Below are 27,233 nucleotides of genomic sequence, written 5' to 3'. Positions count from 1 at the left end.
GTCCTAGGTTGAGTGAAAATGGACTGTTAGGCTATAGCAAAATCATGTTTCTACACCACTGTTGAGGTATAGGGGAAAGTCTCTGTCTCAGGACAAGGCTGCGGCAAAAAGAGACTACAGCAACAAAGTGAGTTTTGAAAGTCGGTTATCTCAGCACCTGGCAAACAGATTGTTGAGTCACTGGTATCGATCAGCTTCGCTTTCAACCTCTCGATATATTGGGGCTATTTTCTGCTACAGGACAGTAAAAATCTCACATATAGCTCTTTAAATGCACCATAACTCCAGATATTGTGTTGATTCTGCATTCTTCCCCGAGGCTCATCAGTAGCCCACCATAAATGAAGGTGATATCCCAAGCTTCTTTTTACTTAAAGTCTTATAGCAACTGTAGCAAGATAAATTACAGTACACAGTGACTTAGATGATTAGGCAGAATGTGAATTAGAAATGGCAAAATGAACTGAAGTGTTTTCTGTAAAAGGTGTCAAGGCATCTGAAGAACAGAGAATTGTCTGTCTAACAGTTATACAAATGTTATTTCCCTGCAATCTTGGCAGCAAAAAGTCTATTAGAGAAAATGAACAGTTGAATTTGTCAATAGAAGATAGATGGAAAGAGAACACGATAGAGGGAGAAGCTAAGTGAATTGAAAAACAGTAGAGAGTTTTGAGCAAGGGACTTCTGCAGTGTGTTAAGGCTGAATGGATGGCTGACAACAAACACACAGATGTGGAAGGTAAGAGGAGAGATTAGAGGAGACTGGATAGAGGAAGATAGCTGGCAAGTGTAAAGAAAGAAGGAAAGACAATGGATATGATGAGTGTCCAGAGGAAGAATGTCAAATAAAATAAGAAGAGAAGGAGTGAAGAAGGGAATGAGAGACAGAGGTGTTATGCTAAAATGGGTTTCTCGTGCTGAGACGGCCTCTGACTGTCAGCTCCTTAAATGAGAACAACACCGGGTTGACAGCTCACTTACTCGCTCAACAAAAAGCTGGCAGCATCAGCATTCTCAGGCTGCATCACTCGAGTTAGTCCTTCAGGAAAACACGATGGAGAAAATAATGTTCTTATAATAAAGTATAAAAAGTTTTGAAACTCCTGATGAGAGCTGGGTCAGATGAGTTTGTGTCGGGGAGTGTGACTGAAATGAGCACTGAAATATATGGATAAATGCTAACTCTGACAGGCTTTTTTCAAGGTGAAAGCATGACTGTTAGCATTTCAAATACTTTGTATAGGTTAGAGGGACATACTGATTATTAGTAAGGTCAGGCTTTACCTCAAGAACATTGCACAAACATGCTTGTCAGGGAAAAACCCTGAAATATGGGTAAGTGCAATAATACCCTGAGTATTAACCCTCGTTCGATCCTAACATTCTGTTTACTTCTCTTGCCCTACGTGTCAAAGATGACCCACCCTAACAAAAGCCCCAACATAAAGCAAATTAATTGGATTTTAAATCCAAAATCTATTTTGCATGATGAAACAATGTTATTTATCAATTCAACTCAGTTTAATTCATATTTTATCATATATATTTGTTATACAATACAAAAAGACGAACAGTATTACACCCTTTTTTTGTTTTACCACAAAGCAAGTGTTTGTAGCAGTTTTCTTTTACATAGTAAAGATTTATTATTGTAATTATATAAATGTGAAGTTATTACTTCTAAATTAATTATACTGAAAGGGAACAAAAGGTGTGAAGGTGGGATGGTGTGTATTAGAGTTTGTGTGTGGCCTTTGAACTTTTTTCTGGTGCTTAAATGTTTTTATAATGTATGGGTCAAAAATGACCCATAAGATAATCTTTGTACCCTAGTGGTGAACAGCCCACATGGCAATATAAACAAAAACAAAGTATCACTTTTTCTAATGATGGGGTCAATTTAGTAAAAGTCATAAAATTTCAAACCAGAAAGGGTTATTTAGGGTATTTTTTCTACAGGTAAACATGGTAATGGGTCACTTTTGACCCGCAAGACAACACAAGGGTTAAGGTCATTCTACTGAACTGCGATGCATTTATTTTGTATTTTTGGTCATTCTGCCATGGCCACCCTTATAAATGAGGTTTTAAATCTCAGTCTTTCCTGAATAAATAAAGAAATAATACATTTCTGACCTGAATCACTTTAGCCGTTTTGAAGGCAGTGCTGTTAGAAATAGAAAACTCAAAATACACTAATGGTGTCTCCTGCAAAGTACAACTGTCTGAAATTATTCTCCACTTGCTTCAAAGAAAAGCAAAGACTGAAGCACTCTGACCAGCAGTGACAGTTCAGAACCCTAAAGTCTGAAAAGTCTTTTTTTTTTCTTAACAGAGTCCTAGTGTCAGTCATTTCAGATAAGAGAAACCCAATTCTAGCAATCTTAGTGCATACCAATTTATTTGTATTTTTGGTGTCAAATAAAAGAAAAAGAAAAACCAAAGAAGCTTCATCGTTGGCTTTTCTTGTCATGGACTGAGTATTTTTATCTAAAAGGAACAAATTTCTAATCTGTCACATTAAGGAGATTAGATTCTAAAGATTGACTAAACCATATTTCATTAAAACAGCAGTTCTAGTAGCTGTTTTGAATACACATTAAAGAAAACATCAGTAAACTGTCTCTCACATTACATAAATTTCAAACACATCAACTGTCATGCATATAAAGACAAGCCTGGGTTGTGCTTTTATGAGCCATGAAGGAACTCATAAAACACATCAGCGTGATGGTGAATATTTGCTTATTTTAAATTTAAACCACAGAACATTATTCACATCCTGACAAGCAAAGAAAATCAAAGATGAGAGAGTTATACACGCTTCAATATTTTTGATGTGCTATTCAATAAGCGTTTAATATAAAAGAAACAAAATCAACAGACATTTTGACAAACTTTGACGTTAGCACCCATTTTAGCAGTTATCACAGGTCGTGAGTTATTTCACTACTAAAGCTCTTCCTGCATGCACTGCTCATTTGAGGCCTACCCATACATTTTTAACAATGGTGAGGTCAGAGCACTGCAGGGGTTATGGCAAACTCATCAGAATGCACCTCTTAAGGTAGCTCTGGGTACTTGAGGTGTGCTAGAAATCATTATTCTTTGACACTACCAGTACCTTTCATCTTTTTCTGTAAACAGAAAGTGTTTGCCTCCAGATTGCACTTTAATTGCATCTACGCTTCCCAAGACTTTCCAAAACCCTCTAATGTTTCAATACCAAAGAAAGACTGAAACACCAGTGTGCTCAACTGCTGGAGAAGCCTCTGTTCTCAAAAATAACTTTACTTACTGCACCTTAAAAAGCAAGACCAGTTTCAGTTTTCTTCTTTTGTCATTTTTCTACACAAATCTTGTGAGAATATATCATGTGATTTTTCCATGATGATATAAACATGGCAGCAGTTGAAAAAAAATAATGAAAGACATTTCATTATTTACTAATCGTCATTTGTGCCTATAAAATATTGTCTAAAATCAGACCAAACTTTAGAAAAACTTTTCCCTCATTATAATGGTAGTCTTAACATATGTATAATGTCACCTAAAATCAGACATCACAGTACCTCCAGCCTTACACATGCATACATTTTGGAGCTTTGTTACATTAGGAGATACTGACAGAACCAGAAATGGCACCATGATACACTTCTGAAAGAAATGGTATATTTTGTATGAAAAGAAAAAAATTCCCTGTATTTAATAAAGATGCCACCCAACACTTTGTAAAGCCATGGCCCTTTCTTACATTTACAAACACAATCCACTCCAGACATATTTCCCAGTAGGGATAATAAAATTTGTCAGAACATACAATGGATTACATATGTGAGCCCATTACTCACTAAGAAAAATGGTCAAGTGAAGCAAAACAGAACTGATTTCAAATCACTAATGTTTTATCCGGATGTTGTGAGGTGTGCAGCCAGCTATGGTGATCCGTCCAGAATGATCATCAGAATCTTGCAGGGATTTAGTGGGTGAGGCAAATGAGAAGATGACTGACAGTTGTTGGGGATTCACTCTATCACTTCAGACAAAATTCCCTCTTTTAAGACTCTTAATTTTATTTGCACTTCTTGTTACTTCCAAGATTGTTCAGAATTGTTTGTGCATGCTAAAATATCTATTAATTTTGACCTCCAGTAAAAAGTGAAACAAAATAAAAGAAAAAAAAAGAGGACATATGTTAAAACCCTGAATGTCAGGTCATTTTCCAAAGCTCCTGACCTTTCAGTTAACAATGGGACAAAAAGAAAGAAGAAAGGTTATTTACCCTGGGGTCCTAGGTCCCATGAGTAAAGTTCGCAAAGCTTAATTATTCCAATTAGCACTTTCAGGGTTCAATGTCATACACTGTGTCAGTAAAGTTTTCAATTAAGCATCATTAAGCCACAGTGTGTGGGTGAACTAGAATCCATTATCAAGCTGAACTGTGAGAAACATTGCACAGAAGTACAACTACCATTAACCACCATTAAACATTTCAAAAGCAGAAGTGAGACTGAAGTAGATGTAGAGAGCAAGAGAGAGAAAAAGAAAGAGAGAGAAAGAGAGAGAGAAAGAGAGACTGATGTTGTTAACAGGGATTAATAAAGATTTATTGAATGAAAGTGTGTGGGCTGACATTGACTGTGAAAAATTGGCAAAGGACCATCTGCTGAGAAATTGGAGAGCCAGACAGTGAAACGGAGAACAGAAAACACCAATACCTGGAAAAGTATTTATGATTTTGTATTTTATAACAATGTCTCTGTTTATGCCTTAAAAAAACCAACAAACACAAGAGCTGCTATCACGCTATCATGTTATAGCCGTGCATTTAAATGGCACAGGAAGATGTGCGGTCATAGGTAAATGAGCCTACAGCATGATCTTCTCTTCCGCATTCAACAGGCAGGCACACAATGGGATCTCCAGCTAAGTTACAATGACACACAAAAAAACAACAATAAAAATCCACAACACGAACGTCTGGTGTCGCACAGCCATGAGACACAATCTATAATCATAGTCAATAAATTTAAACATCATTGAGGAAATGTTCCTTTATTTTAGTAACCCATCAAGTGAATTAATTTCACGCAGATTAACATGTTCAAACCTGTATTTCTCTTAATTCTGATAATATTTTGCTTACAGCTAAGAATGACATGTTTATTACCTGATTAAAGATTAATATTTGGAAAAGGTACTTTTGATCTGACAGTGACACCTCATTGGAAAACATATTCTAATTTGCTGAATGTGACTGTAAATCATACATATGCCTAAAGATTTATGTGAGTGCCAAGCAAATGTCACAGCAAAGAAAACAGTCTGTAGTAATGAACATTTTCTTACCCCAACATGCTAAAATGTCCGACTGATGACATTTTGACCTGCTTGTTCATTAATTCAAGTACTTGATCGCCCAGTGGCGACTCTTCAACTTTTAATTGCAAATGCTCAGCTAACACCAAATATGCTAAACTAAAAGTGAACACTATGAATTTCACACTGATAATAAAAATACATATGGACAATACAAAACAAGTACACATCACATAGCTATCTTCCATTACAATTAAATAAAAAAAGAGACATAGATGAGGAAAATAAAATAAAAACCCTGACAAAAATGTCAATACTCAAGTTGATACTTCGTTGGCATCATGGGGTGACAAAAAGCAGCACAGCAAGTCAAGCAAAAAGTCACTTTTCTTGCAACAGATGTATGGGAAACATTTCTTCAAGAAAGATTCTGTTCTCTGACACAGCTCCAGGATGTCAATTATTCTCTTAATACAATATAATAGAAAGGCACTTTGCAGGAATATTCACAACAGTGCGGCACAAACTGCAACCTAGTTAAACTCTGCTGGACAAAGAAAGAGCAGCGCAGTAAGAAGCTCTCACAATCCAGAGGAATGACTACTGCTGCTCTCTTCTCATGAGACAGTTTTCACTGACCATATTTGTTCACACAATGAATTGTAGCACAATTATATAATCTATACCTCTTTTTGATGAAAGCCACAAAAACACATAGGATTAACAAACAGAATCATTTCAGACAAAGCTAAAAAATGAATAGCTCCCACACAGTTTCCAAGTTCAAGTACATTTTTTCCAGACTGAAATTAGCAAAGTTCTTGGTCAACTTTGATTTAATCAAACGATTTATGTATAAACAACAATTGTCATAATCCTTCCATTGCAGCCATTTCATCTTAGGTTAAATAAAACAATTGAGTCAACTCTACTGTAACATTTTTTTCTTCAGGTTATCTTTCAAAGATACCTGTGTTCATTGAGATTTTCAGACACTGTTAGCTCAAATCTCAGACTCTTAACTATGATGTCAAAATACATCAGATTAATGCATTTATGTGTTTAAAAGCTCTTAGCCATTTTTACATTTTCACTACTACCGAGACTCTATTCTGTCACAACTTACTTAAGTTAAAAGTACATGATAAGCTATTAAACTGAAAGTCCTGTTCAACAGATTCCACTTCTACATGGGCAGAGGCAGCTTAAAAATAATTTATTTCCAGGTTGGCATATGCAAGTCAGTTTTCTTCAATCTTGTACATTTTGCAATGAGAGCTTATTCAATTCATTAAATTTTATAGGCTTGTAATAACCAAACTTTCAGAAGGAAGTTTATTAGGGGTTATTTTAACCGTTACTGACAATTTTACCTTTACAAGACTTTCTAATACAAAAGCTTGCCAAGCTATTGAAAGTATCGCAAACAAACAGTTTATGATCTATATACTGTGTCTTCATTGAGACTCACAACCCCTAAATTTCCCTTCAAAGCAGGCTTTAGTAAAGAAGTATTTTCATATTAGTGACAGATCACTTACTGAATTCATGGTGTGAAGAGGAAATGAAATCAACACATGAGTGAGCTAGGGCTGCAGAGGGAACAATGAAGAAGGTATGAATGCATGCCTTGATCTGAGACTGAAATGAAGACTAGTCAGTACATATTAAAAGTGAAGGCGATGGAAATGAATGTTTGTTGTTATTGTGCACATATTTGCACCCGGTCTCTCAATTTCACTTCCGTAAAGAGACTGATAAAATCGAGAAATTCTATAAAACCTGTAGGTGCATCAAATCCAGACAAAATCCTGAGAAGATACTGACATGAAATCCAAAATCGAAAATGTAAAAATAAAACCAAAACAATCTTTTCAGATACATTTTTTGAATATGTTTTTGATTAAATATTACCCTCGCCTTATTCTCAAATAATAAAGAGTAAATCCACTCTGGCTTCCTGAAGGTTCAAATCCCTTCACTATGTCAGGAAATTAAATCCCACAGTCTAAAGCCCCTTTTTTACACAATCACTGGGTTTTACGTTGTTCCGATGGGAACTGAACACGTCAGTGTCATATGTGAATGACTTCAAAGATGCTTTTGTCATAAAAGCATCTTGAAGTCTTTGTAAATGTGAACATTTCTCATTACAAATAGTGTCATGCTGTGAAAAGAAAACAACATTAAAAGGGTATTTGTAAGATGTGTTTTCTAATTTGTTTTTGATTTGAAACATTTTTAATTATCCTTGTGATGGAAAACAATCATTCAGAAAGATTCTTAACTGAATGAAAAGAGAGGGAAATGTCTAACAAGCAGAATGAGAGAAGCTACTTCAATTTTACAAAATGTTAGTGGAAGTATCTTTAATACTTTATCAATTATCAAACTTACAATAGAAGACTAGACTAATCTTTAAGAAAGAAGACAAGATCATTCTGTCCCAGAATTCTTTGAGCTTTTTCTTTCAAAGTGACACCTTGTGCAAATTACCTAAATAATTTAGACATAGATTCCTTAGAATTTGTGCAAGTGAACAATTTGGGATTATGAGAGACATCCATCTATGAGAACCATCTACTGAATCCATAACTTTTGGAGGTTTTTTTTTTACTACTGAAATATACAAACATGCCATAAAACACTGTGAAATGGTACTAACCCCTTTACAGATTTCTTTAGTTTTTTTCTTTCATTCTTTTCTCAAACTTAAATGTTTTAGGTCATCAAACCCATATTCTATATTATAATAATAACTTTACGAAAACCAATATAAAGTTGTAAAAATCTAAGATTTTAACAATAATATGAAAAAAAAAGATGTTCAAACCAAAATGGCCCTGCTTTGAAACAAAAATTGTCCCCTAAACTCAATGCTTGGTTGTACTTTGTAACAACTGCCAGTAAACCTTTGAGATAAGTCACAATGAGCACTTTTCATCACTGCAGAAAATATTTATCCTACTTTTTTGTTATAAGCCAATCACATTGTAGATTATACCTCAGTATCTTTATGTCTTTATCTGATTTAACTCATGGATTTTAAATAAACTGTTTTGAGCCGCTCAGAGGTGAAAATGCTTGTGTTGTCAGAAATATTGTCCTTCACACTGGTGCAGATTTAGATTTAATGAACAATTACTTTATTGTGTTTGGGTAGCTTTATCCATTAATACCATCATTTAAAAATTACATTTTGTATTTACTCAAAGCACTGTATCTCATCCTATTCTTGTTCTCTGTTCCTTTTTAATCCAATTTATGGTAGAACAAAGCATGGAACTAGTTCAAGAGGTCAAAAATACCAGCGACCTCTCCTGAGAAACCTTCATCATTTATTGCTCTTGTCTTTGGAAATTCTTAAGCACCATTAATGTTCCAATAATGTATATTTTATTACCAAAAGTGCTTTAAATCCATGCTGAAACACATGCAATACTCTGGATTCTCTCAGATCCACCAGTGGGCCCAAGTGAACTGTCCACTTGGGTAACGCCAGGGCCTCCAGTTTTGAACATCTCACATACCCAAGTTGCTGCAGGGGCACTGACGTCTAAGAGATTAATTTCTCAGATAACAGTAAACATGGACATTATAAACTCACAGTAACAGTGAAAGAATTAGGTAATAAAACTTTGCATTGGCAATTCCTTTGACCCGAACAACTCTAAAGGTAAATAACTGAATTCTGACTTTTGCAAAGATCCTTCTACAATCGCTAATTTGCCAGTACACAACAATACCAAAAGATAAGGCATTAAAATTTGCTTGAACATAGATGGTCTCTGTAGGGTCTTTGAAAAATACCCCGGGGGTGCATTAAAAGAAAAGCCAGTGCACTCCCATAATGGTGTTTGCTCATTCATGGCAAGACTACAACTTATAGTGGAGGTATAGAAACCTCCTGCATAAAAAGGTAAATATGAAGACTGTAAGGAAACATTCTTTTTATATTTGTGACCACCAAATAATGTCAATATCAACATATATGATGGAAGTGCGACTAAAAATGCTGCCGGTTTAAAAGATTGATAAAGACATTAATGCTTTGTACCCAATGTGTGAAAAGGGCTAAACAATCTAACATAATTTCTTGGGAGTGAAAATCGCCTCTGGTGTGTGCTCACCACCGCAATCTACCCTGTGGCCCCCGAGGTGTGATTTATCTGTGTTTGTGACAGAGATTTGTCACTGTAGTAATCGTCATTTGGCCCCTCAAGCATGCCACAGAACATGCTCTGCCATGGTCCCCACAGAAATACAGCATATTGTGGCTCTATTTTAGAACCATTCAGCCATCAGCCCTCAAACTGATAGAGAAACGCTCGCTTTCAGCCAGGTAATAAAACAACAATATATCTCTTGGAGAACAGGACCAAAATCAAACAATGCACATGGCACCCTCTGTTTAGCACACAACTATGCAATAGGAAATGAAAACAAAATAATATTAATATAACAATGAGCTTGCAATTAATTTTATCTGAGCTTTTTATTGGTATTTGTCCTCAAACAGAATTTCATGCACTCTCTAGACTCTTATGCATTTACACACTGGTTTCTCTTCCATGATCACACATAAAAGGCATCTCCATTTTGTAACTGAAGATTAAAACATGCTCCAAAAGTGCAATAAAATACATGGCCAACAACACCCCAAGATGTCCATCTGCTGTGGATTTGATCTTATGTTTCAAATTTTCATATCAATGCCTGCCAACAAGCAGACACAAAAATAATGCATTCCCCTGAAAGAGTTTTTTTTTAATCTTGCCCCTTCAGCACTTCAAAACAACTTGTCAGTAGCTGTCAGTTTAAATTAGCGGAGCAGCCCTTTATGGCACTGTTTTCTGACTCTGGTAAATCTGCAGGCTGTCTCCATCAATCATGAAGCAGGACACACACACACCAACCCAAACTCTTACACACAGAATCATGAACACACTTCCAGATTATTCCACAATGCTGACAAATGCTGACAGATTTGCACACACGCACATACAGAAACACAGATGTGAAGTGTTGCTGCACTTCAGCTACAGCAATGGAACTTCACAGCAAACAAAGCGTTTGAAAACGATAAAGTTGAAGCAGTCTGTCTGTTTCTACAGATGCTGCCCTGCTCGTGTTCTCTTTAAAGTGTCAAAGCAAATAAGTTATTTTTCATCTTTGATATTATCCCTGGGGATGTGCACATACCAAACACTTCAAGTATGCAGAGCACACACACTGCCATAAACATGTAGAGTAAATACTCCTCAGAAGTTGCAGAGATTCTCCCCAGGTATACCAGCCAATCACTCAGTATTTACACCATCCAGCCTCAAGAAATCTGTTACCTGCAAAATATAAAGTAGGCTTCACTTTCCCAATCAAACAGTCCGGATCAGTTACAGCAGGCACTAAAAGGACAGCCGAGTGTTTCGAGGTGACAGGTAAGAATAGATAAATTGTCGGGTGGTATCAAAGTTTGATCAAGCAGGGTTACAAAGATGATGATATGGTAACTGTGGAGTAAGGCTGGGCGATGTGGTTGAAGAACATTCATAATAAAAGGGTTTCATACCAGTGGATATTAATAATTCGTTTTTTGTGTTGAAAATCTGAAATACTGCCAACCAGTGACATGACCTCTCCTGTTTTATCCAGTTTTCTCTTGAGCGGTTGTATTAATTTTCTCCTTTCACTCCACACTGATGCTTCTTATTTTTAAGGAGTTATGAGGCACAGTAGCAAAACTTGAAACTGCTGCTACATACATTACTCAACAGGTTGTTGCTAGGTAACCAAAGAGTTAGTGAGGGAGTTGATGCTTCCATCCTTGTTAAGATGGACCTGAGAGGTTGAGTGGATAAAACCTTCTCTCTGCCTATATTCCCCAGAATGCTTTGCGTTTTTAGCTTGGAGTTCAATGAAATTACAGAATTTTCTGTCTGATGTATTTTCCATTGATACTGATCATGTGTCTATCGCAATATAATTTGTTATTGATTTATTGTCCAGCCCTCCTGTGGACAGCCACTTTGCTGTGATTTCAGGTTAAAGCTTTATTACAATTCCACGTCCCAAGAGCCAGCTTCTGCAACCGAGGATCGGATCACCAGGGTCCCCTCCCTCTGCTGCCAGATTACGGTCGATCTACGTTCCCACCCTCATCTATGGTCATGAGCTTTGGGTCATGACCGAAAGAACGAGATCGCGGATACAAGCGGCCGAAATGGGTTTTCTCCGTAGGGTGGCTGGGCTCTCCCTTAGAGATAGGGTGAGAAGCTCAGTCATCCGGGAGGGACTCGTAGAGAGGGAGTAGAGCCGCTGCTCCTTCACATCGAGAGGAGCCAGTTGAGGTGGCTCGGGCATCTGGTCAGGATGCCTCCTGGACGCCTCCCTGGTGAGGTGTTCCGGGCACGTCCCACCGGGAGGAGGCCCCGGGGAAGACCCAGGACACGCTGGAGGGACTATGTCTCTCGGCTGGCCTGGGAACGCCTCGGGATTCCCCCGGAGGAGCTGGAAGAAGTGGCTGGGGAGAGGGAAGTCTGGGCCTCCCTTCTGAAGCTGCTACCCCCGCGACCTGACCTCGGATAAGCGGAAGAAGATGGATGGATGGATGGATGGCTTTATTACAATACTCAGTATTCTTTTTTCTTCCTAAAAATACTTCCAGAATGGTGTTTCATTTCAATAACTACTGCACAGCAATAACAGAAAGAAGGCTATGTAATGAAGAAGGAATCTCCACAAGTAATATTTAAAAAAAACATTAACAGTTATTTTAAGAAATAGGTTTTAAAAATCCAGTCTCTATTAAAAAGTCAGGGGAGAATGATTAAAAAAAGAGCATGGTCCCTACAGTGTGCCAACTGTAGAAGCTGTGGGGTCAGTGCTGTAATCTTAGGTTACTTCACTTGGTCAGGGTTAGAGTCATTTACATACTTTTTTGAATTTAGCAAATAGCTGCAATGAAACAATGAGTGACCAATTTAAAGGGGTCTGAATACTTTCCGTACCCACTGTACATTAAAAAATTTTGATTAAATGAATTAAATAACCTTGTTTTTTTATGTTTTTTTTTTTTATCAATTTGTTTCCTAACTGACACAGGCAAGGATTTTTCTGACTCAAATTTTGAAAATTGGTTCAGGGCGATTTAGACAACACTTTTAGAAATGTATTTGTCATCACATCTCTGATGTTATTAAAAATATTTGGGATGTGCTGAGGATTCTCAATGCCACAATGTCATCATCAGTGTAAAGTAGGAAACATGCCATCCTTGGACTGAAATATGAGTATGACATCAATAAGGATGATTCACATGTACAAATACATGTAGTACCATGTATTTGTAGCAGCAAATACATGGATGTAAGGAAAAATTTAAATACAAAAATGGAGATGGGAGTTGATTTAACAATGACACCAAGTATAATTTTTCTGCAATACAAAAAGTAGAGACAAAATAAAATATAATTTAAACTGAGCATTAGAATCATTAAAATATTACAAAATATGAAATAAAACAACAATTATTCAATTGTATAAGGTAATAGACAAACAGCAAGCAGCTAGTGTTCTTATGTAAAGATATAAAAGATAATATCTTATGTTTAATATCAGGAACAGGAAGCAAAAAGTGACTCTTAAGTGTTTGTAGTTTTTAAGGGGGAGAATACTGTCCAAAACACAAATAATATATTTGCTTTCATCTAGGAAGCAATATAGCAGTCAGCGAGATATGGCCTGCTTATTTAAGCAATTCTTGCTCCTGACTCAAGTCAATTCTGTCCTGTTTGGTGAGCCTCATATATCCTGCACCTCACATCCCTGTTTTTAAATTCCGCTTTTAGCCGATAAAAGTGATGCCACAGAGAATGTTCAACAGATCAAAATCATGCGCATCTCAAATCTGTAGATAACGCAGCCTGTCTGATGTGATATACTGAGGCTTGTGTTGCAGTTCCACAACATTTCCCTTCGGTGTTATGGCTCCATCACAGCAGTCTGCACTTTCTGTTTCCTACGGAGGCCATTATTGACTCCATGATAATCCACAATTTAATGGTTTCACTCCTTCCAAAGTGAAGCAAAAATGAATAAAAATAAAAGAAGAAAATATGACATATTGAATCATGGCACATTCTGCCAAAACAAAACCACAAAGTGTTATATTAAAAACCAATAAGATGAAAAAAATCGGGTTTTTTTGTACAATTAAACACAAAACACAAATGATTAAATATAAATATTTGAGTTTTATTTGAGCTACCAATAAGTGCTTTCAGATAATACTTTCAATCTGTGATCTGCATGTGTTATTTATGCATTGCCACCATCTGAAAGGGCTGAATGTAGTCCACCAACATCAAAGAAAAATAAAAAGGTAAGACAGAACTGAGGAACAACTGGAATTTATTAAAACAATAAACCAAAGCAAAGAAAGCAGCAGCTGAACAGCTGCTTAAAAAATCTCAACAGTATGGTTCATAAACTTTGATTGTTCTCCAGCTTAAATCTAATCCGAGGAGAAATATGTTATTCAGCAGAATCAGCTGCAGATATGTTGATAATGACGAACTAAAACTTTGCTTGTATTTGAAACCCTACATGCATTTGGACAGAGCAAGATGGTGACAGCAAGCAGTTTGGCTACAAAGTGTTTAATAAAGTAATCCAGGCAGATTGGTCTGTGGTTGCAAGTACCTTGTAGGATCCTTCTGGACATTATTTGAAAGGGAATTGCTCTGAACGCAGTTAGCACAAGAATTATTGATTTGTCAGCATAATTTGTCAGCCTGATATTATCATGTTATCAATCAACTTGATCAATTTTGGGAACTAAGGTCCAGCAGGACTTGCTGTTGGTCCATCCTTGGGGGTTTTAAAAATAATTTCCACTATGCTTATTTTTGAGCCATTTCTGTTCACAGGTAAAGATAATGTTTTGCTTAAGCAACTCATCCGTTTGGTTGCTGCTTAGTAGGTCTTTATCAGTGTTGATTAGCTTTGTTTTTACTGTTTTTACAATTTAAAAGGCTGGTACCAAATTAGTGGAAAGTGGTTGATACCAAGTATACCATCAACCACTTTTGAGGTGAACTCAAAACTATATGACTACCATTACAAAGTTTGTATTGTATTAACATTTTATAAAATTGTGCTAAAGCATGAAAGGAATATATAATATTCATCTTTAAGCAAACACTTAAACTGAATTCAGAGGTCTTTTAAAAATAATTACTTATTCATTATGAAATCATATGTTCTGCTTATATATAATACCTTGCAGTATAATTGACTGTTCCTTAATTGTTTGATTAAAACAAAACCAAATGAATGAGACATCAAGAAGTCTCAAGATTTGTTATGATTGGACCACAGAAGACAAAAATATGAAATGTTTCTCTCCATGGAGCAAAGGCACAGACTGCTAATATAATTCCTTTTAAACCTCAATGCTGTGCTTCAGTAATCAGTGTAATAGAGAATGTCAGAATGACAGATCTAAAAGAGAAACAAAGCAATTATACATCCACAACAATATTCTCCCCCCTGATAATTCGACTCCGTTTTACTTTGAAGCATTAGGTCTAAGTAAGGACATTGTTTGAACCTGTCTTCCCAAGAGAAAGACATTACGACAACAGTAATAAAAGTAAATTGCAGACATGGCTTGCTAATTAATTGCTTGTTTATTTTAATAAAAGTCATGATAGGCAATATTCTGAAGTGCAATGCTTCATTAGATATGGAGCTATTAAGAGACCTCGACATTCATGCATTCCCATATTTTGGCCCATGCAATGAGATCTACTCAAGTCTTTTACCACACACATGCAAATATTCACAAGCACTCGTAAAAACATTGGTATCTATTTTACGTAATGTAATTTTCACAAGTGTAATGAGGATATCAGATATATTTCCCCATTCATGTTGAAATGATCTTGAACTTGATTGCATACAAAGCCAGCGCGACACTCCGTTGAGAAGTAGGCGATCCTTGTGGGGCCCTTACAGTAATAACTGCACCTGCTGAGGTTGCAGTCTGGCGGCATGATTTTATGTTGCAGCGTGACATTAAAGATTAATGCAAACAGACAAACAAGGAATTCCTCCAGATTTGAGGAGCAAAACACAATTGCTGAGAGGAAATGAGTGAATGACCTTTGTGTACCGGCTGCAAAAATTACCATACTTCCTTGTTTTCATAAGGGAATAGGAAGATAATGAATAAATGAATAAATTCAGTTGCTGTGTTGATCGAGGAGACAGACCAGACTTTGTGTTGGGCCAAACAAAGTAAACAACTGGGATCAGCTTGAATATTTGAAATATTTGAATCAATTCAGTTTTGTTTATTGTCCCAAATCACTACATAAGTCGTAAGGGCATTCATCATTGTAAGGTCAAGATCTTATTTCCCTCAGAAGAAAAATCCAACAATTTCCTTAAAGCAAACAGTTGACAATCTTTTGTTGATTTTTTTCTGAGGCTAACTTGTCACATTTGCTTAAGCTCAGTGTCAAGTATTGGGGCTTAAAAGCAGTTTTAGTGTTTCTTGGAAGACAGATTTATGACTAATTCTGATTTTTCATTGAGCAGCTGAGCAGTGTTAAGGGCCACATTTATATTGGGCTTCTGTTTTTCTATTCCAAGCATTTTCAGATGACAAAATCTAGAGTTCTGTTCCATTTAAAAGCCATTTTAAAAGGGTATGATTTCTCTTTAACTTTACCCTTACCTTGTCTAAAGAGGTCCAAATTTCTATAGAGAACTGGAGACTGACTGACTCCATGAATGGATGGATGGATGGAAAATAGACAACTATATAGAGACTAAAGTCTGAAGATATTAATATTTTGCATATTCTCTTCTGCTCTGAACATCAATATAAAACATGTTAAATTGAATCTACACATTCAAAGTGCATTGAATCCCTGTTTGCAGGAGTGGCCAATTTACTTCACTAAAATAAATCAAGAGAAGCAGGGAAATGAAAATGCATTATTCATAACTTATTAGTGTACTTCTGAACCTTAAAGTAAAAGGACTGGGATAAAGAGCATGAAACAAAACACTTCAATCAATGCACAATTAATCAATTCACTTTAATAACAAATGAAACATGGGCATAGATGTTGCTAGGATGTTGTTTACTGTTTTGACTCTTACCTCTGGGAGAAAATGTCCCTGTAGGGGCTGCCGTGCTGCATGGCGATACCATATCCACGGTCTGGCGCGTTGCTGCTTACAGTGTAGAATGAACAATCCTCATCATTATTGGCCACGTACTCCAGCACTGCTGCATCCCACACAAAGCCAAAGCGGCCATATTTCACCTTAATGAAAGGGTAACAGAAAAAACAAGACATTCTTTTTTAACAGGAATCGTATAGAGTATCTGAGTTATTCTGATAGTTACAGCTGGATTCCCAGTCCAGTTCCAATTAACTAACTTAAAACATTTTTCTTTGCAAAGTTATGGTTACATACATTAAGCAGCGAGAAGTCTGTTAGGACTAATTTCATCCAATACCAAGAGACTTCCTAATCGCTTTCGATCAGTGATTTTTGTTGTCTGATCGACAACAAAAATCGATTTTTTGTTGTCGAAAAAACAAAAAATTTTGTTTTTTGTTTTTTCTGAGGCTAACTTGTCACATTTGCTTAAGCTCAGTGTCAAGTATTGGTGCTTAAAAGCAGTTTTAGTGTTTCTTGGAAGACAGATTTATGACTAATTCTGATTTTATATAAATCTTTTTATATCCACCCCCTATATGGATTTTATATCCACCCCTATAAAGAGGGGTGGATATAAAGAGATCCACCCCTCTTTATATGGTGTGGATCAGTGCATTTAACAGAGATCCAACTTTTTTGTTCCACATTCTTGTAACTTTAGATGTATGTGATCTAAATACACTCACTCACTCACTCACTCACTCACTCACTATGAAGCCAAGTTTGGGATACTTTTCACATTTTATGCAGGGAACATATCCATGCTGCCAGTGTGTTTAGCCTGACTGTGGGTATCGGAAATGTGGGATTGTTGTTGAGAAAGCCATAAGGGACTTAAAATGGGAATCACGGCTTAGTTCAGTTGAGGTGCTTGTTGTTAACACATCCTGTAGTTAACATTCAATAGAGCAATATTTTTTTCTACAAGAACAAAAATATGGAAACAGGAGAGGCTGTGATATTCTCATGAAAACACCTTTGATACTTCAAACAGTATTAAATACAGCAGCCAGACACAGAAAAATACACGCAGACTCTCACATACCCACACTTTTTTCATAATACATTATTTTGGACTTGGTGTGTCATTAACTTTAATGGTGCTTTATAAAATTTTCAAACCCATCTGTGTTTTAGCGCGTGTGTGTTTGTGTGTTGCCTCACTTGGCTCATACGTGATGACTAATGTCTGAGGGCTGACAAGGCCTTCTGATTGGGTGATTTTACAGCCTTAAGTCTGCTGCAATAGGGGTGTGTGTACGTGTGTGTACACATGTCTTCAACGTTTCGCTGCAGGATATCAAAAGGGATCATATTACTCTTTGAAAAGAAAGGGAAGAGAACTGCTATTAGTTGTGAAGAATGCTTTCATGCCTTCCATTTATTGCTGCTGAATAAAAAAAAACACAGGTTTTTTCAAAACACAAATTAGTAAAACATGTACTTAAATTTCATAATATGAAATATAAGGAACACTTTTCTTACTAAATTTAAATGAAATGGCGTAAAGAAAATATTGTGAGCATTATGTGTGGTCATTTCAGTGACATGACTCACAATTTTGATATAAAAATATTGTAATCACACTTACAGAGACATCTTTCATCTTAATAATACTATAAATTAAGGTTGAAATAAATACGATCTGACTTTCTTGATAAAATATACTCATGATGTGCAATAAAGTCGCGGTAAACATTAACAGAGACTTCACTGTTATAAAAGCTTCAGAAAAAGTGATCAGTTAAATTAAAAGTAATACATGAATTGCTGACCCTTTGATTTTTTTTCCTTTTCTCGTAATAAAGAAAGGAGATCCTATAGACAAAGATAATGTGGAAATATGTGTTAAAGTCACTTCTAAGTTAAAACTTGCATCAGACTATGTAACACTGGCAAATAATGGCAAATACTCCCATGACGACACTTCCTTTTTTCCATTGCATTGGGACTCCACATTGTTTATATGCCCATTATGTTCTTATGCTATTATTTTCAAATCGTAGTGTTGCAAGAAACTTTTATAACATTACATTGTCCCCCTTTCAGTGTTTGCAGTACTTGTTTTCATAGACTGCTCATGGTACCTCAGCTCACTTTGGTCACTTTCATAAGACTCCTCCCCATCATGCCACTTCAGTACTTGTTACATATGTACAGCTATTCTTGGTCTTATTTACAAAGTATTATTATTTTATCTGACATATGTGTGCTTGAGGTCTTTATCTCACTACTCCCAAACGTTTGAATGTTTTACTGGCTATAATTTGTAATTAAATTGACATAAGTCTAAAACAACCATAAGTTTTTCATTCCACTTTATCATCAGTCGAAAACAGTCCTGTACACTGGTATACTTATCTGGAAGGGTGCATTATTTTGTTAAAAATTCCCTTTCTAAAGAGTTCGCTTTGAATTTTAAAGAAAAAGAGCAAATGTAGTCATGCTTTCGTTCTATTTTTATGTTACAATTTCACATGTTCAACCTGTTTAAAATTCGGCTGCTAGATATTTAATAACCACAACATTAATCCACTACTGGTGCATATAAAATGGTCACCATGTAACTATACAATAAGAAAGGCTGCAGGAAGGTATAGTAGTTGACAGCATAGCCTGAGAGCAAAAACATTTTTACTTTGAATCTTATTTAGCTCCCTTTTCAGCAATTTTCTTTCAAAAACAATATTCTTCATGTTATGCTCTCCCAGATGCAGAAACAACATTGAATTATATACCAAATCCAATTTTGGCAAATCTAGTTCTGATTTAAAGACTCATCTTTCCCTTCTTAGTATCGGTAAGGTGAAATGATTTTCATGTGGGTTTAACACATTAATATAATGCATTATGTTTATTATTTTACTAAAATTATTCCTTTGATATCCTGCTGATCTTAAATCTGCTTTAACATTAAAGGTGTTTAGGCTTGACAGCTAGACTGATCCAGTTTTCTTATTAATAATGAGATAAAATAAACCTATACCAACATCAACATGAGCAAAATCCCGAGCACTTATCTGAACTAAGAGCATTGTGGTGCAGCAGTGCTTCATAAACAGAGAGAAAATGCATGCAAATAGGGAGTATTGATTTCATACATTAGAACAACTACTCTACATTCACAGCATTACTTAAATATTGACTTAACATTGATTAATTACTGAACATAACAATCATGGCTCGGGTGGAACTATAAAAATGATATCCTGAAGGCCATTCTTCTTTTGTGGTGCAGCAAATCAACAAATACTTTGTAAAATAATTATACACAACACAAGGGAAAGGGACTGAAAAATTACATATGAACTATGCTATATAAGTTCTCCAGTTGAAGTTAATCTGACAGGTCATCCTTTTCCTAACTCAGGGTTAAACAGATTGCCTTACATGTTTAGGCAGTGCATTTTAATATTATATATCCTTTAATTCTGTATGTAATATTTAACACATTCTAAAATTTTTGGGATATATATGCTTTCTTTTGTTAAGGTTTCTTCACTTTTGGTGTAAGGAGAATTACTAAACATACCTATAGTTTGGTAATGACAGAACTGGTCTAATTTAATGAAGAAAACATGCTCACACAGAAACACATCCTGTTAATAACTTTTAGGAATGTGAACGTTATTCAGTCGTGTGAACTCATCTGAGACAAACACGCACCATAAACCCCTGTGACCTCCTTCAAGCTAGTGGGCAGAAGTTCACTTATGTTGACTTAAATAATTAAAGAGAGAGAAAGAAAGGGACAGTAAACGTTGCAAGGGAGTGCAAGGATGTCAGACAGCTTGTGAAGACAATAGGTTTGCTTTCCAGACCATTTATTATCACTGTAAGAAGTTATCTCATCTATATATATATATATATATATATATATATATATATATATATGAGAGATTGCAAAAGGTTTCAAAATGTCCTCATTTTCCAGACTAATGTAAAAACAAGGGTATGTCTGCAAGGCACTTCCTTGTGCTACTGTAGTTAAGGTCATTTCCTGCTGAATTACTGAATCACAGTCACACAACCACAGACTGTCAAACATCAATCTAAACATTAGACAGGGATCTCTATTTCTATCTGATGAATGTGATGCTGATGGACAATAGCATGAAAAATTGCCAGGTACTGGAACAAGGCGGGAATTTCTTTTGTAGCAGAGGCTAAGGATAAAAAGATTCTGCAGGATCCTACATAGTGCACACAGAACAAACCTAATTTAAAGAATAATTGATCAATCAAATTAAGCAGGCAAAGCGCAGAAAGGCACCAACATTTTTCAAGAGGAGATATGTCTCTCAGCAACAGCAGTGATGCTGAAAACAAGCTTGTAAGCAGACAAGCACCATAATATTTGCTTTTTTTTTTTACCTGCAGCAAATATTATGGTGCAAACCTGCAGTGTGATCAGCCCAGCTTTGGCTGGTTCATGAAGGTATTTGGGCTGACCAAGAACCAGTCAAAGCTCAGACTGGCAGCTAATCTATGAGGAGTCAATCAGCATGGGCCGAAATACAAGGAGAGAAGAGCAGAACTAAAGAGAAGTTAAACATTTTAGTGGTAGACACACAGGGACAGTGGCAAAAACCAGAAGAGAGAAAATCACAAAAAAGTAATAACATTTACTTACTCATATTCAGTTAAATGGAATATCTGCTTGTCAACATAAAAATACCTTTTGAGAGTAACAATCTTTAAACAGGTATTAAATTAACTTTCATGTTTTCTCAGTTTTTAAAATCTTCGGATGTAATATTCCAATGTTAAACATTGTCTTTAACTGTAAGCAGAAAATCAACACATCAAAGCTTAAAAACATCAGTCTGTAAAGTTTATCTGTATAATTTGTTTCACTTAGTGAGCTCAGTTACTGAACTAAATGACCTCTTCACTAATATTGTAAATTATTGAATAGGTCTGTATATATATTTTTTTTAAATTGCATCATTGTCATGTCAGACGTCTCCTCACAGCCACAGCAACTGCAGAGTTCTGCCTTTCTTCTTGCATCACTCCCCTTTGACGTGTTTGATTTTATGAGATGTAAGGCAGACTTGGACAGAAAAAAGGCAACCATGAAATCTACTGCTATACATGTCATACAATAACCACCATAGATCTAAGGCTTTGCTCCTTTCTAAACCTTACAGACAGTTGGTTTCTATCTGTGTGACGTCATTTCAAAACAAACCTTCAATTTACATCTATGCTCGATGACATAAGACACTTTTGGCTGTGAACTGGTGTTCATACATTGCTTTATTGGTTGACTTGAGAACAAGAGGCAACAATTGACTTTTATCCTTGTTCCACAATTGCATGAAGTAAAATAATGCAATGAACATATAAGAGGCTTTTTTGTGCCTTTAGAGCGTATTAACAAAAGCAGAGGTTAATAACACTGAAATATTTGACAAAAGAATCCATTTAACTCAGGTGCTCACATTTCTACAAACATTTCTGTGAGTCCTTAAGCCAGCTAGTCATGGCTCCTTGCTTCCATGCTCTTCCTGTACTTGCTTCCCTCCGTTTCTTTGGGCTTTATTTGACGACTCAGAGAGAATCAAAATGAGCGACTGCTCCCCAGCCAAATTTTTCCCCTTCTTTGCTCTGGCTGGCTTCATGTAGATATGTGAAGATCTGAATAAAGATCAGATTAGGTGCAGGGAAATCAATCAAAGCGAAAAAGAGAGACAGCGCCTCCCCCTCTGTGCATCGTACTGCATCAATATACATGAGGAAAGTTATTTTAAGACAAGTTCTCATGTAGGAGGAGAAAACTGTGTTTAAGTAAGTTTCTTTTTGCATTATGTCTCCACATATTCTGCAATGAATTAAACTGAAAATACAATGAAACACACTTGAACTGCTTAGGCATGTTTCTCCCTCATCTATTTGTTTTAATGCAAGCTGAATTTGAAGAGACTTAGGTAGCTGTTCTAAGATACCCCTGTTGTCCGAGATGGAGCTCGGACAACAGAGGTAAAGCACTAAATTTGGGTAAACAATCTGAATTTTCTTGGCAGGACACTTTCTCATTTATTAGTTCAGAAACAAGCACATCATCATCTACTCACGTATTTCTAATAAAACCACCTGTTATTCTCTTGTGTCCAACAAAGAATATTTTTCCTTTCACCAAAAAGCTAAACATGCAGTCTCAGACTACAAAAGGCTAGTCCTCCTGAGGCATCAGTTCCTCAAGAGGAGTTCTGTCCAGCTGTTTGCTCTAGTGGCACCAGCCGCCTCAATCCCTAGAGACACTATATGACAACTTCTTCTCTCCCTTTCCTCTCTTTGTTTTCTCAGTTGTTTAATTACCATCGGCTGTCATCAGTTGTCTTTGTCTCTTCAGGAAGGAGGACTTGGGGAAGAAAAAAAAAAATGGAATTAATCGCCTATTGCCACGCTCTATGCAAATCTTCATCCAGACCCCGTTAAGTCGATGAGAGATGAGATAGTGAAGGAGAGGCGTAATTGGAGACAGATGTTGGAGAGACGGATCATCCGAGACGGATCAGTGAGCCAAAACTAAGATGCCACCCTTAATAAGATCTGGCTGAATACAAAAATCACTTCTTTCCGTTTCCTTTTCTTTTTATCTTCACTTAACTGTATTGTTCATAATGACTCTGATGTTTCATTTGCTTGAAAAGTATCGTTCACGTTTTTCTGACACCTTGTCCATTTTTCTCTTACTCATATTCCTTTTGACATGCAAATGATGTGCGTGAGGATGGTGACCTAAAGGGTTAATCCACTTCCTGGTTTACACCTGTGGAGCCTAAACTTAAAATCTATTCAAAAACTGGGCTAATAAGTTATATTTGTGCTCAAACTAGAGCATTTACAAAGACCAACTTAAATGAAAGGAACCTCTGTGATCCTCAGTGCATTACAAAAAACAAAAAGCAAATACTAACCAATAATACATTACAGAATCGAATGTGATCACCTTTGAATTTGTGCGGGTGGCATGAAATTTCTTAAACTTTGACAAACAAAGCAGAGCTTTTAACCATAGCACTGTGTGAGAAGAAGTCGCTGGCGGTGCTTGGGCTTTTGGGCGAAGACGTGTGAATATGTGTTGCTTACACTAGTGGAGTTCGGCTCCAGTGATTGATTATATTTGTCCAAGCTGTTGCTTCAATGCTGAGTTTTCAATTGCTGAATGGGAATAAATAATGGGAGGCAACAAAAGTTTTGTCGTCCATCACAGCAGCACCACACCTTTGCATTTGACAAGATGGCTCCCAGGTGCTGCTGATGAGCTGGCAGAAGACGAGTTTTTGTAAGCCGCAACGGGAAACTGTGAACTGATAAATGTTGCCTGCCTGATACAATTCCCCAGAAAAAAACAAAACAGCTTTATTTCTGGCTATTTTAAGCACTTTTAACATTGTGGAATAATCTGATGTCTAAATAAGGGTTCAGTGGAAGCTGATCTGTTTTTTATGGGAGCTGCACTATTAGAATTGACTAAATGACCCTTATTTGTTCACTTCAGTTTATTCTTGTCCTTATCCTATTTGACATGCTGGATATTCAGGTATTTCACTTTGGAACACACGATGGAAGGTCTTAATTTATAAAGTACTTACATTCTACAGTAAGCACCTTATTAAAAATATTTCACTTATCTTACGTTCTTTTTAAAATTTGACAATGACATTTAATAAATCCCAAATTTGGGTGTCAAGAAAACGTCATTTATCATTTTGATTAATCTATTGAATGAAGAAAGATTGAAGAAAGAAGAAAAAATTGTTAGTGTCAAACCTAAACTTTGTAGATACATATGCAGAATAGCTCTGGCTTCCAGAAGTCGCCCATATGTGCCTCTTCGTCGACCTTGTCATGTTGTCAGTAGGATTTATCTGTTGCTGCTAAATATTGTCTCCTGTGTTATCTTTGACTGGCTTTTCTAGTGCCTGCCATGACGCCAGCAAAGACACTGATGCTGGATAATGCATTCACTTCTCGAGCCAGCACTTCGATGTGCAATATGGGGAAAAATGCAAAGTTTTTGTGTGCAGGCTGTTGCATCATAGAGACAAGAAAACTGTCACAACAGTGTTATGGCATACCTTTGTAACATTTAGAATTGCAGAATGCATCAAGTGTCGATAGAAAAATTTATCTTAACTGCAATCCCAAATACATGCAAGTTTTTCTATTTGACAAGCAAGGGGCTGGTGCCCTTGTGGGCTTGTGAGAGGTGAGTGTTTTGTTGAGTGATGGGCCTATTGAGAAGTGTCCTGGAAAAGACAGCATCCTATGATGACTTCCCATATATGGTATGTTTGTAGCAACAACAAAAAAACACCTCCACTCCCTAGACTCCCTCTCAGTCATTCTCATGCCAGCCACAACTCGTCAAACATGAAGATATCTTACAGATAAAAGTTTTTATAATTTATTGTTTCACTAAGATATCCATCCAAAATGCTTCTAGAAAATATATCATGTAGATGCAATATACCTATATTGCATCTATCTAGATAAATGTAAAACATGTTAAATGTTGGACACATGTTTTGGAAGTAGGATAGAAATTGGACAAAAGTGCTCTAATTTTCTTAATTAAATGCTATATTTTTCCACATACACATTTTAATACACAAGTTGTTTAAAAAATACAATTATTTGATTTAATCTATAACAATATAACAAAAGTGATAATAATTTAAAATCAGATCCCATCTTGTCGAGGTAACATGTCCAAAAATTGTTTTGATTTTATGAAACAAACATGCATGCATACAAGTCTGCTTTATTCAGATGTTTCTCTTAATGTTTTTTGATCCATTTTACAAAAAAAAAAAATCCTCCTAACATTGAGCTGTCCCAGATAAGAAGCAGTGAAAATGAAGACATAAATATATAGTAAGACATTACAGGAGGTGAAATGTGTCCCTGGCAAACAGATGGTAACAGACTGTGGCAGATGTGAGAACAAGATAAAAACAAAAGATACAAGAAAAGGGTGAGATTTTCAGACAGTGTAGATCCCGTATTAATCAGGTTGTAGATTTGTATGGCTTTAATCAACAGTCACAGCTCATTAGTATGCCCCTCACTAATGTGGAAAATTGCATTACTGCTAAAAAGTGACCCTTAAGCGATTATGCATAAGAGCAATAAAGTGTTTGCACTTCTGCCAAGAAGAATTTTATTCTTGTTCTGCTTGTATGCTTTAACGTAATCACACTCACTGTCTGCGCGCAATTAATAGGTGGTCAAAACTTTTCTGTCTCAGAACAACTTTATGAATGCTTCTCCAATTTTGTTGAAACAAGACACTACAGTACTACAGATTTACACCCATCTAATCAATTGCCTTAACACACAGAATCCACATTCTTTAAGCAATTAGGCTATAAACGTGGGTATTTGAGCTCTGTCTGGCAGAGCAGCTTGGTAGTTGGTCTCTCTCTCTCTCTCTCTCTCTCTCTCTCTCTCTCTCTCTCTCTCTCTCTCTCTCTCTCTCTATCTATATATATATATATATATATATAGTATATATATACAGTACAGACCAAAGGTTTGGACACACCTTCTAATTCAATGGGTTTTCTTTATTTTCATGACTATTTATAAGGCAAGAAATCCCACTTGTTAACCTGACAGGGCACACCTATGAAGTGAAAACCATTTCAGGTGACTACCTCTTGAAGCTCATCGAGAAAATGCAGAGTGTGTGCAAAGCAGTAATCACAGCAAAAGGTTGCTACTTTGAAGAAACTAGAATATAAGGGGTATTTTTAGTTGTTTTACACTTTTTTGTTTAGTGCATATTTCCACATGTGTTATTCACAGTTTTGATGCCTTCAGTGTGATTCTACAATGTCAATAGTCATGAAAATAAAGGAAACTCATTGAATTAAAAGGTGTGTCCAAACTTATGGTCTGTACTGTATATGTTTATATGAAATGGATATATAACGGTTTATTCACATGAAGCTTATAAAAGTGACTGCTTTCATTGAGGTCTGGGGTTTCTACTGTGTCCATCCAAGTCATTTCTGAGTATATAAGTGTGTTTTGAAGCTCATGTCCAATGCAAAAACATTATTTCTCAGTTTTTCTCTTATGCAATCCTTGATTTCTTTAGAAAAGCAGTCTCTACAATGAGTTTGAAAAATATGAAAGGAATGTCTGAACCACTACAGTAAGTTGAGTACCATGCCCATCCATCTATCTCTCATCCATCTTTTTTTCCAATTAAAAGGTCCTATTCCTGTGAGTATGCCCCTTTGTTTCCTTCTGGTCAATCAGGCTCGGTGGACAGATTAAACATCTGAACTGTGACGGACACCTTTCCCCTCTCAATGGGAAGGATCACTGAACACGAGGTCATCACAAATTTACACAGCTTCTCACCCCGTCAAAAGCAATGAGACCAGACATCATGGGAGACAACTTCATTTGACAGCACACACATTTCTGCACACTGGTTATCCTCCTTACCACAGAGGAAACAATAATAATAATAATATTAATAAAAGAAAACCTCCATCTATGAAAAGGTTATGCAGCCTTGTATTATTCTGAAAATATTTTAGAAAGGGCCTATTTGAAAAGAAATAAATATCCACCACATTTGGATTTTTTCAGAAGATGTTCCAGTTATTTTTCAAGTCGTAACAGCAGACAGTTTCTTACATAGC

General features: G+C 36.2%; 1 protein-coding gene across 3 annotated transcripts in view; it reads right to left on the bottom strand.

The window, feature by feature from the left end:
• grid2 (glutamate ionotropic receptor delta type subunit 2) overlaps nucleotides 1-27,233 on the bottom strand; it is a 452,662-nt gene that overhangs the window by 24,135 nt on the left and 401,294 nt on the right. For all 3 annotated transcript variants that reach the window (XR_002753592.1, XM_023343824.1, XM_023343825.1), the window contains exon 14: nucleotides 16,492-16,658. Coding sequence is in view for 2 of the 3 variants with exons in the window: in XM_023343824.1 (XP_023199592.1) it covers nucleotides 16,492-16,658 (167 nt within the window). In the remaining variant the exon portion in view is untranslated. The remainder of the gene's footprint in view (nucleotides 1-16,491; nucleotides 16,659-27,233) is intronic.

Source organism: Xiphophorus maculatus, chromosome 12 (assembly GCF_002775205.1).
Source record: "Xiphophorus maculatus strain JP 163 A chromosome 12, X_maculatus-5.0-male, whole genome shotgun sequence".
NCBI classification, from domain to species: Eukaryota; Metazoa; Chordata; class Actinopteri; order Cyprinodontiformes; family Poeciliidae; genus Xiphophorus; species Xiphophorus maculatus.
The sequence above is the reverse complement of the archived record's forward strand: the minus strand, read 5'-3'. Positions and strand labels throughout refer to the sequence as shown.